The 14328-nt window shown below is 41.1% G+C and overlaps 2 protein-coding genes and 1 long non-coding RNA gene across 6 annotated transcripts; 1 reads left to right on the top strand and 2 right to left on the bottom strand.

Moving 5' to 3' along the window:
- Positions 1-2234: 2234 nt before the first annotated feature.
- On the bottom strand, positions 2235-5531 carry LOC120691244 (eukaryotic initiation factor 4A-I-like). Of its 3 annotated transcripts, XR_005682158.1 has the most exons (8): positions 5269-5426; positions 5122-5170; positions 4824-4964; positions 4163-4399; positions 3947-3986; positions 3776-3873; positions 3613-3698; positions 2235-2704 (listed from the first exon to the last, which is right to left on the bottom strand). XR_005682158.1 is itself a non-coding variant. In XM_039974271.1 (7 exons), exons 1-7 carry the CDS (start codon positions 5364-5366, stop codon positions 3681-3683), a joined length of 681 nt encoding a protein of 226 aa, XP_039830205.1. In that variant the 5' UTR covers positions 5367-5423; the 3' UTR covers positions 2235-3680. The 3 variants fall into 3 exon arrangements, 1 of the variants encoding a protein (XP_039830205.1); XR_005682159.1 differs by having other exon boundaries at positions 2235-3698; positions 3947-3994; positions 5269-5531; XM_039974271.1 differs by having other exon boundaries at positions 2235-3698; positions 5269-5423.
- Positions 5532-5945: 414 nt separating this feature from the next.
- LOC120691283 lies at positions 5946-7033 on the top strand. Its single transcript, XR_005682165.1, has 4 exons — positions 5946-6076; positions 6174-6492; positions 6587-6647; positions 6734-7033. It is a non-coding gene; the product is annotated as an uncharacterized LOC120691283 (long non-coding RNA).
- A 2113-nt stretch (positions 7034-9146) lies between these two features.
- Positions 9147-11465, bottom strand: LOC120692233 (probable calcium-binding protein CML8). Of its 2 annotated transcripts, none has more exons than XM_039975494.1 (7): positions 11210-11465; positions 10561-10699; positions 10429-10465; positions 10300-10327; positions 10017-10164; positions 9796-9898; positions 9147-9708 (listed from the first exon to the last, which is right to left on the bottom strand). In XM_039975494.1, exons 1-6 carry the CDS (start codon positions 11210-11212, stop codon positions 9801-9803), a joined length of 453 nt encoding a protein of 150 aa, XP_039831428.1. In that variant the 5' UTR covers positions 11213-11465; the 3' UTR covers positions 9147-9708; positions 9796-9800. The 2 variants fall into 2 exon arrangements, with proteins under 2 accessions (XP_039831428.1, XP_039831427.1); XM_039975493.1 differs by having other exon boundaries at positions 9195-9708; positions 10012-10164.
- Positions 11466-14328: the final 2863 nt, after the last annotated feature.

The raw sequence follows: 14328 nt of genomic DNA, 5'->3' as shown, positions 1-14328 counted from the left end.
TATGGTAGTTCAAACACTCCACGGATACTAACCACTTCACCCTAGCAATTCGCACATGGTAAGTGTTGCTTCACCAAAACTTGCTTAGTCCCTCGTACTAGTCATCTTGGTTGGTTTCTTCACCACTTATCTTCACCTCATTGAGTTAAGTTTTGCACATCAACAATGAATTCCACTTTTCATTCCCATATCACTTGATTTTTGTCTTGCATTGTAATCATGAACCTTTGAACCTTTAGATAAGAACTCCTCATTATGTCAAGCCATAGTTAGAAATCATCTTTGATAAGTGCATGAACACTTGTTTCTATTTTGCTTAACAATATACTTGACTTCCAATAATATTTCCCTTTTGTTTGATTCTTCGTCACATGAGCCAATGACAACAATTCTTTTACAACTAAATCCATGCTCATGATATCTTCAACAAGATCATTAGTCTTATAATTATGTTGACATTCAATTCACCAAAATTCATTAGACGTCTTAGATGCAATTTCAATACCGCGTGGCTCTGCATCCGAGTGGAGCTCGCGCAGCTCGGTTGGCAGGCGGCGGAGGATCCCACGCCGCGTGGCTCTGCACCCGGACTGAGCTCGCGCATCTTGGAATCCCGGCAGGTTGGCGGCCAGAGGAGCAGCGTGGCTCGGCGGCCGGTAACAGGACCCAGGTGGTCCGGCGGCTAGACGTTTTTTTGGTACTAATAGTTGCTATAGCAGACTATCAAAGCCCTATCACCAAAGGATACGGTATAGTGATGGATCCTCTTCATTTAAGTGTGAGAGGTGTATTTTGATCATTACCAAAAAAAATTGTAATGTGAATCAAATTGATTATCCGCTAATGCACCTCCGATCCTCAAAACCAATTCTCAAAAGATGAAAAGAGTACTTTTTTATAGTAGGATAGGATGAATACTTTGCTGAAGATGCTTTAAGTCCTCATTTCTAGACTCCTAGGATCCTTGTCCAAAGACAAATCCTAACTATGCAGAGAGGAGGGCTCACGCGACAGTTGACAGTTCGATCCTAAGCATGCGGTTAGGAGAGATTAAAGATTTAATATATAACAATGGCAATAATATATTTTTAAAAGAGAGATATTTTAATTAATGAACCAACAATATATAATAAACCATAAATCATATCATAATTATTTTTATCCATGTATTACATATTCAGTAATTAAAATGAACAAGAGAGAACGATATAGGACTCTTGACATGAGGAAATCATCTATAAATTATTACAACACAGAATGGGCAGTTGAGTAAGGGGAATGTGCGTTTAGGTGGCGAGGGGGAACACGGATGGATCCGTATGTTGTGCAGATAGGAATGATAGAGGATAATGGATATGGAACAGACAGTGATGGGTCCAACAGCGAAGGCAACGGAGATCCGGCGGCGGCGAAGGCAAACGCTACATCTAGAAAAGCCAAAGCAGCTTACATTTTGGAAAGGAGTACATTCGCAAGACATGTTTCTGATGTTAGTTAAACTCGTTACAATAAAAAAAGGTGGACCCAACCTGTTAAGTTAATGTACTTCCTTTCAGGTTGCTTGTCTGCAAATGTCATTAATACGATTAGCATTGTCTGATCTAGTGTTTTTCTATCTACTCGTGAGTCCATGTCCTTTAGTTTGTGTCAGCCACAATCGGTATTAACTAGTCCTTAACCAAATGTAGGAAATATATCCAGAAAAGTAACAATTACTTCATAATTTGGCATAATAAACACGCCATATACTCATGTACAAAGGAGCATTTAGTTCCCAAAAAATTTTGGACAAATTTTTTTGGCAACATTTACAATACTAATTAGGAGTATTAAATATAGACTAATTATACAACTAATTACACGGATGGACGGGAAATCGAGATGAATCTATTAAGCCTAATTAATCCATCATTACAAATTGTTTACTGTAGCACGACATTGTTTAATCATTACATAATTAGACTCATTAGATTCGTCTCGCAATTTCAACCTAGGGTTTTGAAATGTGTTTTATTAGTTATTCACATTTAATACTCCTAATTATTGGTCAAACGTTCAAAGTTACTGCAGCGTAGGGAAAATTTTGGGAAAACAGGGCCATTATGTCATACTTCGGCATAATATTCTCATTACATGTTTCTTTCATCTAGATGACACATGATCAAAATGGATAATAAAAATACTAGATCTAATGCCAACGATATCCATATTATAGAAATTTAAATAGACACTCATAAAAAAAGGCAACAATGCAGTCAATTGATAAACAAACTTTACATCTCTTTGTTCAAAGTTTCGGTTTATCTCTTTGTTCAAAGTTTCGGTTTAACTAACATCCTATCACATATGCTTCAGAACTAAACACGTATGAAAAATAGACAAACTGATCCATGCAGTTCTTGTGCTTCAGTTTCAGGTAAAATCGATGTACTTTGCAACATTCAAAAGGTGCAACAAAACTAAGTGATTTGCCTAATTCCTTCGATCATAAAAGTTGGCCGGGTACCAGCAGCTTCAAAATGTTGTCGCACGTGCACCACACTCAAATTGTGGAGGCACGTTTTTGGTATAGTGAACACTACGACAAACAAACGGAACTCATTATTACAAAATAACTTTTTAGATTGTTTGCCTGACTCTTCATGTCTGTTTGCTCGAGAAAAATAACATAAGTACTTTCTTAATGCAATGGTACACTGCTCTCCTGCATGTTCAAGAAAAACAAACATGAAATTACCACATTACGCATTAAATGTCATGAGATGTTATGCATTGTCCTGTTGACTTTATGGATCTGTTTATTTGAAATAATTTTGTAATGGATAAGAATGCACCGTGAGCACTTTAGTAGGCCGCATTTACTAGATAATAAAAGCACAGGTAACTCTTAGATATGTATAGCTGTGTCTCCTCAAACCAAGGATGTGTGGCGATTCCCATCTCTCTATATCTCTCTACAGTAACCCCATTTTATAGCAAAACTGTTAAGCATAATTGCATAGTTGCAAGACATGATGGTAGTAGAAGGTTGTGCAATCCATAAAAGCTGCAGATTTCCATGAGTTTGTTCACTTCCTGTATTTTTCTAATATATCATGTAATTCTTTATTTGTATTTCTTTTTCAGTCAATTCTTTTTGCTGCAAAGTGAAAGTTGGGTGCAGCACAGATCACAAAGTGTAATGCTAGGCAACTAGTCAAAACTCAAAACACCAGTTTATCAGATCATCGTACAGCCAAACTGCAAGCTAGAGCATTCCATAACAATATCACTTTGGCAAGTGACTGTCTCTTTGCAACTCTGCCATTGATCTATTCAGAACTAATTGTAATTCAAGAATAATGGATTGATGTTAGTGCAAATATATTTCTATTGCCTAAAAAGATGTTCCACACTTGTAGTTGTCTGAAAACTCTAGCTCCCTTAATACTTATAAAATTTGCATGCATCAACACAGAACTGATGCATGGAGTAAACGAATCATGTCTTTGGATATCAATCATGATTATAATATTTCATAAGCAATGAACACTATTCTTATTCTTCATGGATCTCATTTTAGGTCTGTATCATGAAAAGCAATCCAAAAAATCGAAGTAACAGAAGTAAAACCTCAAGTAGTTAGTGCGGTCGTGCGGAAGTAAAGTAATAACTTCTGAAATGTTGTACAGTTGAGACTGTCATAATATCTCTGAAACCTGCATAGCAAATATTTAAGTTTAGACCATATGAGAATATTAGATGATAGGAAAACGGATAATGGTGTATATCTTACATGTATTGGCATCTCGGCAATGAGCAGTCCGCTGCTTTCTTCTAAAGCCTTGAGTGTAGCCACCTCGCCACCAACAACCATGTTAATCACAATTCCCTCTGCACCATAAAAGCCCATCAGCTACATCAAGGAGCATAAGAGATGGATCGAATCGATACTATCTTAATATACCTGCTGCCAAGCATGTTGACATGCGCCTTAAGTAAGCTTCCTGTAAAACTAAAATTTAACCTTTAGGACAGGTAAGACATCATAAAGGTAGAACTAGAAGATTCATCAAAACTGTGTAATAGTGAATATAGAAGAAGGAAAAGAACAAAAAAAAACTTCATGGTTTGGGCAGAAAATGGACTGAAACTGAAATCAACAAATACGGGTAAAGCTCACCTTCTTTGTGGGAAGCTCATAGTTGATCAGCACACGAGCCAGAAGAGGTGCCTCTGCCATCGCTGCCAGAGGCAAGCAAGCATCTGTTGCAACTATAATGCTTAGTTTTGTGCCCATACTTTCAGACTTCGAACTTTCAGCCATATCGATATCTTTACTAGTCTGATTCCATTGAATTATTTCTTGACGAAACTTCTCAAGGATCGATGCACGCTCTGCTTCCGCCTGATCACTGTACTGTTCACAAAAAAGACCCATTAGTTATATGTTAATATTGATGTGAAGTGAAGCATCTTATTAGCAAAAGGATCATAGACCTACGAGAACTTGGGCGACGATTTTCATGCTAGAGGTGAAAGAGAAGAGACATTTGGACACATAACAATATTTATGATGGCAAACATCATATATTTTTCGAGAAAATATGCTAGATACAGGCATACTCCCTTCGTTTCAAATTATAGGTAGTTTTGGCATTTCTAGATGCATTAGTATGACATAGTGTATATCTAGAAGCATAGGAGAAATGCCAAAACGACCTGTAATTTGGAACCGAGCAATTATTACTTTGAAGCAACCACAACTTTTAGGAGAAAGTTGAACAAACGAAAATACATCAAGCAAGTTACAAATATGTTGTAGGTTTGTGGTCGTGAATTACCAGCGGTGACATTGACACAAAGGGAAGGTTAGCGACCGCAGCACAAACAGCATCAAGCTCGTCCCGAGAGGAAACACATATCGAAATGGGCAGCCCGCCGCGGCGATCCGCGACAACCCCCAGGAGCTCCAACAGAGTCCTCTGCACACCAAGACAACCATAAATCATAAAGAATCGAGACAAATCAACCAGCGGTACCGCGAAACTGGGCTCAACCAGTCCATTAGCATCCGAGAGACTGAAATCCAAGTGCACTGCCGCGAGGAGGAGGAGGGTTGCATGGAAAAGAGGCACGCACCATCTTAAACTGGGTTCGGTCGACGGCAAGGTAGTAGTGCCGGCCGGGGCTGCGGACGAAGAGAATCCCAGGAGAGTCAATTACATATATAAAACGGCGGGGGGCGCGAGTGAACCGAGGAAGAGACGGGTGCTGCTGCTCCCTCACCTGGGATGCGATGGGGCGGCCGCTGGGGAGGTCGGGGAGGGCAGAGCGTCGGGGAAATCTGCGCCGGAGCTAGCGCTAGCGGCGGCTGCAGATCTCATCGCGCGCGGTTCGCCGGAGAGGGGAACCGAAGCAGGGGAAGTGGAATATTCCTCAACGATTCTAGTGCTCCGAACCTGTGTACGAATAACTAAATTTGAGCCTCCACTCAAGAAAAAACAAAATTTGGAACCGACGTGATTTAGAAGGAGAAATCTCAGAATATGACATTAAGGCCTTGTTAGATGCACTCAAAATTTCAAAACTTTACAAAATTTCCTATCACATCGAATTTTTGAACGCATGCATAAAGTATTAAATGTAGCTAAATAAAATAACTAATTACACAGTTTGACTATAATTTGCGAGACGAATCTTTTAAGGTTAGTTAACCCATGGCGGGATAATAATTACCAAATATAAACAAAAGTGCTACAGTACTTTACACCAAAACTTTTCGCATCTAAACAAGGCCTAAATCGCGATATAACATCCGATTCGCATACCTTTCGAAATATAACATCAGGTGTGTGAACTCTTTGTATTCCTAACATTTCCCATTATATTCTTCTTTACTCGGTTTTCCTTCTACTTTAAATAATCCAGATCATGTGAAGTGACAAAAATACCCTTAGGGAGAAACCTTATCCATCTACTAGTTCTCCGCGAGACTCTGCTCGCCCGATATCTCCCGCCCCGCCCCAACCGCCTCCCTGCCAGGTCAGCGCGCCGTCCCTGCCCTGGAGCAGGGCAGCAGACATTATGTCTTTTGGTTAAGACCATGAAACCCTAACCCTTCTCATCTCTGTAGTGTTCGGTAGAGTTTTATCTGATGCAAACATGTTTATTTCTTTGTTTTTGGTACACAGTAGGTTCGATCCGGATGGGACATTTATCGATCCAGATGGGGCATTTAGGATTTGTGTTCAGTTTTCTCAAGTCACTGCCATGCATGATGATGGACAAGCTATTGATGTGCCGCATAAATATGATAAATGGGAAGTGGATTATCACTATTACACGCTGGAGATGTTATAGAAAGACTTGGCAGCTAGGGTGGAATTGGGAAGAAGGCAGCAAATTGTGGTTTCTGATTTTGATATATCCAGTGGTGGAGAAAGGAAATTGGTGGATGATAAATCTCTGGCACTCGCTTTGTGAGCATGAGAGTAGCCCTATCACTAGAAGGTATCACATTCCCCCTTTTTTAAAGACAATTCACATTATAACCTTTAAGAGTGAAATTGATAAGTGGACTTCTCCTTTTTTTAATGATAATTAGCATTAAGCAATGTGGATGAAACCTCTACCTTCAACACTAGTGCTGGTCCCTTCACAAGGAGGTAACCTATCAATAATAGTTTGGATACACTACAAAAGTAAATTTTAGTGAACAGAGATCTAACTACTACCAACATGTCATTTTCAGCCAAATGGCATTAAACATGGATGGTGGGACAAGTGCTCAAGTAACTCCTGTGAAGAGCGGGAAGAGGAAGATCTTGGCTACGAAAAAGAAGCTCACTCCCAGGAAGGCAAAGGACTAAGATTTGCTTCCACCATGTAGCTTTTGGTGCTCTTGTTTGGCACATCTATGTATGACACTTAAGATGTTGAATGTACTTGAACGACACTTAAGATGTATCCTGAATTTGAATTCACTTGATGTTGAATGTCACTCAGATTGACTACTTCAAGAGTGAAATAATTGATGTTTCCACCTTCTATTTGCTTCATGTTAGGAACACTAGTGTATATAGAGTAATTGTTGTACACATGATAGTTTTATTTTTATAAATTATTTTGACACTCTAATTATATATGTAAGGGTCTGTTCCTGAAATATTTCGGTGCTTCTTCCAGCATAACCTTGGGAAGATTAAAATCTTTCGGATTGACACTAAGCCATCGAGAAGTAAAAGTTACATCAACATTGCTGTAGCACATTCAAAAATTGCAGAGCCTCCCATGGACCCTTCTAAGAAAGAGAGTGGACACCACATCAGTGAACTTTTTAGATAATGGAAAACATCCGACTTCAAACCTCTTCATAGAAGGGGCATCAGTTCAAAATTATTACATCGCTTATAAAATTTAGAACACATAATGGCCCATCATTGTTGACCAATGCGTAAAATAAACAGTCATCCATGGGATGCGAAGAACTCCATGGATCTTGACTCTAGACCCTGACATGCTTTAACAACCTCATCTTTTTTGTCACCAGTGTGCTGCAACAGAGCCCAAAACCGGAGCCAATGCGTCCCTATGAAAAAACCTACAAAAAATATTTTGGTCCGCATTTGTCAAACACAGTTTCATTCCTTGTGAGCCTTATTGCCCAACACAAAGAAGCAGCTCCTATCAATTGCATTAAATTGTGATTATGATTACTAAGTTTAGACCAACCATTAAACAAATCAATGGTACATTGTGGTGGTAAAATACCAAGCACAATATGTACTGCACGCCATAAAAATGAGGCATAATGATATTCGAAAAACAAATGTTGGATTGTTTCTAGTTTACTACAAAAGCAAACAAGTTCTGTTTCCTTTTCAATTTTTCCTAACTAAATTGTCTTTGGTGAAGATCACTCCCCTTTTAACATACCACATGAAAATATTTATTTTTAGAGGAATCTTCAAACACCAAATTTATTGTGTCACTTTAATGTTGTTATTGACTAGGTGCTTACACATTGACTTAACTGTGAATAAATAATTCTTATGGAGATTCCACACAAATATATCCATACCCTCATTTAAATTTACATGTACTAGTTCCGAAACTAGACTATACCACTCAGTTAATTTGTTCCCAACTAGAGCTCTCCTAAAGGAGACATTGAGTGGATTTGTACTAAGCACTTCCACCATAGTTGCATGTTTCTTTCTTACAATGTTAAACACATTTGGGTACTGAAAATTTTGGGTCTGGGTGCTTAATCATTTGTCCTCCCAAAATCTTATTTGGCTGCCACTATTTAGCTTGAACTTCCCAAGATTTAGGAATTGATCTTTTACACCCATGAGACTCGACCAGAAGTGTGAGTCTCCCGCTTCTTTCAGAGCTGGCTTAAAGTTTTAGTGCTGAGATGATATTTGTTTCTAAGCAATTGCTACCACATCCCTTCCTCATTACACAACTTGCAAAGCCATTTACTTAGCAAATATTTGTTCTAAACATCTAAGTTTTGGATTCCCATCCCCCTTGCTCTTTCGGCTGGCAAAGGATCTCCCATTTCACTAATATGTATTTCTTCTTATGTTCTTCATTTTGCCAGAAGAATCTAGACATGTAGTATTCTAATTTTTTAAGGACTCCTCTCAGGACCTCAAAGAAAGAGAGCATAAACATAGGTAGAGTAGACAAAACAGAATTGATTAGAACTAATCTACCACCTGTCAATAAAAGTTTTCCTTTCCAACTGCTTAATATTTTCTCAATTCTGTCCTCAATCATTTTCCAGTCTTTGTTCAAAAATTTTCTATAATGCATTGGGATACCCAAATAGCAGAATGGGTAAGAACCTACCCGTTCCTATTTTGCAACCAAATACCTATGAATATTATGATTCACAGTCTCTTGCTTGCTCGAAACTGAAGATTTTGCTTTTGTGAAAGTTAAGTTTTAGATCCGGTAATTGTTCAAAGGCACAAAGAATTAGTTTCATTTTCTTTGGTTGTACAATATCATGATCCATAAAAATAATTGTATCATCCACATATTGCAGAATAGACAACCCATTATTAACTAGATGAGGAACTACCCCTCTCACTTGACTAACATCTTTAGCTCTAGCTATGATGATTGCTAACATATCCACTACTATGGCCTTGTTTAGTTTCCAAAAAAATTTGCACAGTACCCGTCACATTGAATACACATGCGTGGAACATTAAATGCAGTTAAAAAATTACTAATTACATAGTCTAACTGATTAGCACGAGCTGGCCCTGTTGAAAAGTATTGGAGATGGCGGATCACGTTGCCTTGGACCTTTTTTTAGTCTGAAAATAGGAACCCAATCGATCATTCGCTTTTATTCCTACATTACCACACCAGTGCAGTGAACTAGGCATGAACACAATTTTTTTAAGGTCCAACTATGTAACCCGAGTTATAATGTTGTATCTTGATAAAGATTTTGTTCATGGCTCCACTGATTCGGTGTCCTTTGTTTTTTTAGAAGGGTCCAGTGGAGGCTCTGCAATTCCTGGATGTGCTGCAACCATTGATCTATACAGAACCATGCCGTTTGTAGCTACTAAATTCATATTCTGCAATCATATTTTCTAGGCTTGTTCATCAATCCAATCCATTCCTTGGATTAAAACCCAGACCCGAGGTTCGTCCGCCTCATCATCTTCATGAACTCCTCCAGGTCGATCTCGCCGTCACCTGCACTCATGGAGCAAACATGGATATCAATCAATTCATCACTGACCAGGCCAAGGCAAGCATTGGCAGTGGCTGGACCCATCTCACCGTTCTCATCGGCGGCCTCTATCATCTCCCTCACCTCGTCGAGCGTGAAGTGCTCGCCGGTCTCGATGGCCAGCCGCTGGATGTCGATGTCGGAGATCTTGCCCTGCGGCAGCAGAAGACGGCGCATCACCATTGATTTTTCTTGTTTGGAAACATTTTGTTTTTTTTGCAAAGGATAAAAACGGAAATTTTTAGAAGAAGCTCCAAACGCCGTACGTTACCGTCCTTGTCGATGATGCGGAAGGCCTTATAGAGCTCGTCCCGGGCGTCCCGCTCGCCCATCTTGTCCGTCATCATGTGCACGAACTCGTCGAAGTCGATGGTGCCGCTGCCGTCCTTATCCACCTCCGCGATCATCTGGTTGATTTGCTGCACCACCACCACCACGATAGATCGTCCCATGTCCGTCAGTTAACTTTCCCCAATCCCCACCTACTAGCTAGAACATTCTCTGATCGCTGAAGAACATAAGAAATAATGTTCTGACAAGAACCAGTTTCCTACCTCCGGTGTCATCTCGAATCCCAGGGCTCTGCAAAGGCAACACCATGGGCCGTCAGCTAAGGACCTAAGGTCCCTGTCAACCAGAGCTAGCTGAATGGCAAGTCAAGGTTGAAGCATCTATACACGTACCTCATGGCAACGTTGAGCTCCCTTGCATCAATGGTGCCTGGATCGATGCAGGTGACAGACAAGAGTAAGCAACACCACGCCATGGGCGAGCCCAGCATGCACCAAGTGAAGTGATTCTGTAAAATACTACACCTGAGCCGTCGATGTCGAAGAGGTCGAACGCCTCTTTGATCTCCTTCCTCTTCTGCGCCGTCAGCTTCTTGCGACGGACTTTGTCCGTCCGGTAGCCGGAGGAGTTGGAAGGAGGCTCATAGGCCTTGTACGGGGACGCCTGCACCGCAGAGTTCAGATTTCAGCGAGCCTAGCCATGATCTGGTTGGGAATTTCGAATTCAAACCAAGTCACTCTGTTTTTATTTGTCTGAACAGGGTTTGCAAAGAGCCAAAGACATTGCTTAGTCTGTTCTCATGCTACACTTAACGTAGAACGATGTTGCATCCTACAGGAGTATCTATTATCCGAACCAAAGCGGACACGTAGCTGCAACCGATTGTCTCTCCGATAATCCACTACAAATTAGTTAGGTGAGGTTCAGGGAACTCGAGCCGAGCCATGTCCCTGTGGCGAGAACCAACCAAAGAAAGAACTCGCAGCATCCAATCCAACAACTCTTAAAATTGACTTCAGCAAAAGGACAATTGAATCAGTTCCATGGAACGACCAACAAGATTGATCAAACAATCGGTCGGCATCGGCTATCAATCAGCATAAGCTGAACTAGAGCAGAATAGAGAGAGAGAGAGAGAGAGAGAGAGAGAGAGAGAGAGAGAGAGTCGCGTACCATCTGGGCACAACCGGCGTTGATCACTTAGGGCGCGCGATGAAGCGGGCCGCGGCGTTTCTCCTGATCCCGCTCTCTGAATTGTTCAGCCTGGTGGCTGGAGCTCTTGGCGCAGTAGGGTTTTCCTGAAGCAAGTGGAGGAGGTAGGAGAAGAGTAAAGGCCAACGAAAGAATAGGGAGCTTGTGAAGAAAGGTTGGGAAGGGACAGGAGGGACAGCGCGACACAAAGAAGCGCACCCAAGCACGTCACTGATCAACGACAAGTCCTAGCAGGGTTATATGCGTACCATCTGGCCTAAAAGAAATAACTCTGGCCTTGCACTGAATTCATAGAGATATCGATAGTTGCCAAGATAACTCTGCCTCCGATCACAACAATAACTTGCATTATTTAGATGACAATAACTCGTCAATCTTTTAGTTAGCCAAGATAATTATCCAACAGAAAGGAAAATACCATAAATCATTCTAAAAACTCTCTCAAACAGAAACAATAAATATGGTGTAATTCTTTTAGATATGAAAATGCAAGAAATTGTGATTGACCAATGAATATTACCTCGTGTCATATGAACAGAAGGAGAAATGCAAAATGGCAATCTTTGGAAGCAGGGCAAATTAAACAGAACAGAGCACAGAATGCAAAGCCAAGGGCACCACGACCATGACATGCTGCTCTTTGTTTTCTTGTTGGAGAAAACGATGGCGCTACCTTTCTATTAAACTCATTCGCTTGGTTGCAGGTATCACAAGAAACATGAAACACCGCTAGGGATTTGTCAGAATGGAAGAAGATCTATTATTATTCTTTTCATCTTCCCTTCAAACATTAAATTGTAGAGTTACCATGCATTCTGACAAATACCTATAATCCATCGTAATGTTTAGAATTTCATATAAATTGATTTTTGACTCGGCTGGTAGTCTCCCCTGTAAAGGGGACAGTTGTACATACATGGAGATAATCTCATGTGACAAAAAAGAGCGATTTTTGTTTAAAAAAATCGTTCAAAATGAAATAGAGAGACCACATTGGCACGCGCTAAGAACACCAAGAGTGCCATCTGTTGCATCTACATATATATTTATTGTAAAAGTTAGAGAGATTGGTTGGGTGGACTCTAATAAATTTTCTCCAGCCAAAAGCATGCATGGCTTGTTAAAATCAGGGATACCAGTCACCGCAAAAAAGTTTAGACATTCATTTGATTTAGTGCTAAAATGCGGCAATTAATATTTTCCCCTCTGGCAAGGTTCAAAGAAGTTTCTAGGAATTTACTATAATTTTAATGACAAACATTGATGTGATATTTTTGGACATAAACCAACTAATAGCCACCAAAGGGTCTGTAGCCTAGTGGTTATAAGAGCCTCGGTAGTATTTGAGATCCTGAGTTCGACTCCCCTTAGCAGCAAATATTCTGGGATTTAACGACCACTACTAGGCGGGCACATAAAACAACTGCCTCCCCTTGGGAGCGAATATTCCAGGATTTAACGGCCATTACTTGGCAGGCACATAAAAATATTGCCTCCCCTTAGGAGCGAATATTCTGGGATTTAACGGCCACTACTAGGCGGGCACATAAAACAACTGCCTCTGTTAATGCAAATATTCTGGGATTTAACGACCAACTTAACGGCCACTACTAGGAGGGCACATAAAACAACTGCCTCTGTTAATGCAAATATTCTGGGATTTAACGACCAACTGCCTCCCCTTGGGAGCGAATATTCTGAGATTTAACGGCCACTATTAGGCGGGCACATAAAACAACTGCCTGTGTTAATGCAAATATTCTGGGATTTAACGACCAACTGCCTCCCCTTGGGAGTGAATATTCTGGGATTTAACAGCCACTACTAGGCGGGCACATAAAACCTCTGTTAATGCAAATATTTTGGGATTTAACGACCACTACTAGGCGGGCAATAAAACAACTGCCTCTGTTAATGCTAGGAAAATCGATTAACAGATACGGTCAACATTAAGATGACCGCCCCTCCTCTGTTAATAGGCCTATTTTCAGAGGCGGTCGTTTTACAAAAGCTCGTCGTTAAAAATCCAAACCCAACCCAACTTAAAAAAGTCCAATCTGGCCCGGTAATTGAGTCCAACTATATATACTTGAGTTAGGTTTTGTTCCTCATTCCTCACTCCTGTCGTCCCTATCTCTCTCGATCTCTCACTCTCATCCCCTCCCTCTCTTTCTTTGATGGTGGACGGCTGGGCGGCGGTGGCAGCGCCAGCGGCCAGCGCGGTGCGGCGGGCACGCAGCGGCCCCAGGCGGCGCGTCGGCGGCCAGCAGCGCGGCGGCTGGGGCGGCGCGGAGGAGGCACGGCGGTGGGCGGCGGCCGGCGCCGAACAGGGAGTGCATAGGGGCCACGATGGGCTTGCAGGACTCTAGATGGGCTTGCAGGGCTCTAGATGGGCTTGGCGGGCCGACCCTTTTTTGTTTTTCTATTTCATTAACTAAGGCGGGCAAAAAAACCCACATCAGTTAATGCTACATTGACTGCGACGATAGATTAGAGGCGGTTGCAAAAACCGCCTCAGTTAATGTTTTTTGCCTACCTTAGTAAAGATTTGTGTAGTAGTGAGCGTTGTGCATCCAGTGGTAGGTGACGTTCCCGTCGACAGCGAGGCACCTGTGGTGACTTTGTCAATCTTCTAGTTCTGTGCAGCATATTGTTATCAATTGTATATCTTGATTCCTATTGGATTTGGATTAGTTCTATTTCAATAGGGGTTCTTCCTGTATTTTGCCTTTTATTGTGTTAGATGAAGGGGATATCGAAGAGTAAGGGAGCGAATATTCTGGGATTTAACGACATTATGCATTCAGTGGTAGGCGATGTTCCCGTCAACAGCGAGGCGTCTGTGGTCACTGCGCCAATCTCGATGATTTGCCGGGTCAATCTTCGAAGATGCTCATAGGGGTAGGGTTTGTGTATGCGTGTTCATAGGGGTGTGAGTATGCGTGTGTTGTGAGTGTCTGAGTTGTGCCGTGTAATCTAAAAAAACAACTAAAAGCCAAGTTTTATAGGTGTGCTTTAATATTGGTTGGGCAAAAAAATGGAAATCAATCAAGCAAGGCTTAAAATCCGAAGAGATGTTA

Source organism: Panicum virgatum, chromosome 9N (genome assembly GCF_016808335.1).
Source record: "Panicum virgatum strain AP13 chromosome 9N, P.virgatum_v5, whole genome shotgun sequence".
NCBI lineage: Eukaryota > Viridiplantae > Streptophyta > Magnoliopsida > Poales > Poaceae > Panicum > Panicum virgatum.
Note: the sequence above shows the minus strand (reverse complement) of the source record. Positions and strands in the feature narration are given on the sequence as shown.

Excerpts from the sequence above, each read along its gene's own strand:
- LOC120691244 (XM_039974271.1), bottom strand. The coding sequence starts at position 5,366 with ATGAGATCTGCAGCCGCCGCTAGCGCTAGCTCCGGCGCAGATTTCCCC. Across the intron at positions 4,965-5,121 it reads ACCGAACCCAGTTTAAGATG|AGGACTCTGTTGGAGCTCCT; the intron begins GTGCGTGCCTCT and ends CTTGGTGTGCAG. Across the intron at positions 4,400-4,823 it reads TTGTGTCAATGTCACCGCTG|TACAGTGATCAGGCGGAAGC; the intron begins GTAATTCACGAC and ends TTTTGTGAACAG.
- LOC120692233 (XM_039975493.1), bottom strand. Across the intron at positions 10,165-10,299 it reads GATTCGAGATGACACCGGAG|CAAATCAACCAGATGATCGC; the intron begins GTAGGAAACTGG and ends GTGGTGGTGCAG. Across the intron at positions 9,899-10,011 it reads TCATCGACAAGGACGGTAAC|GGCAAGATCTCCGACATCGA; the intron begins GTACGGCGTTTG and ends CTGCTGCCGCAG.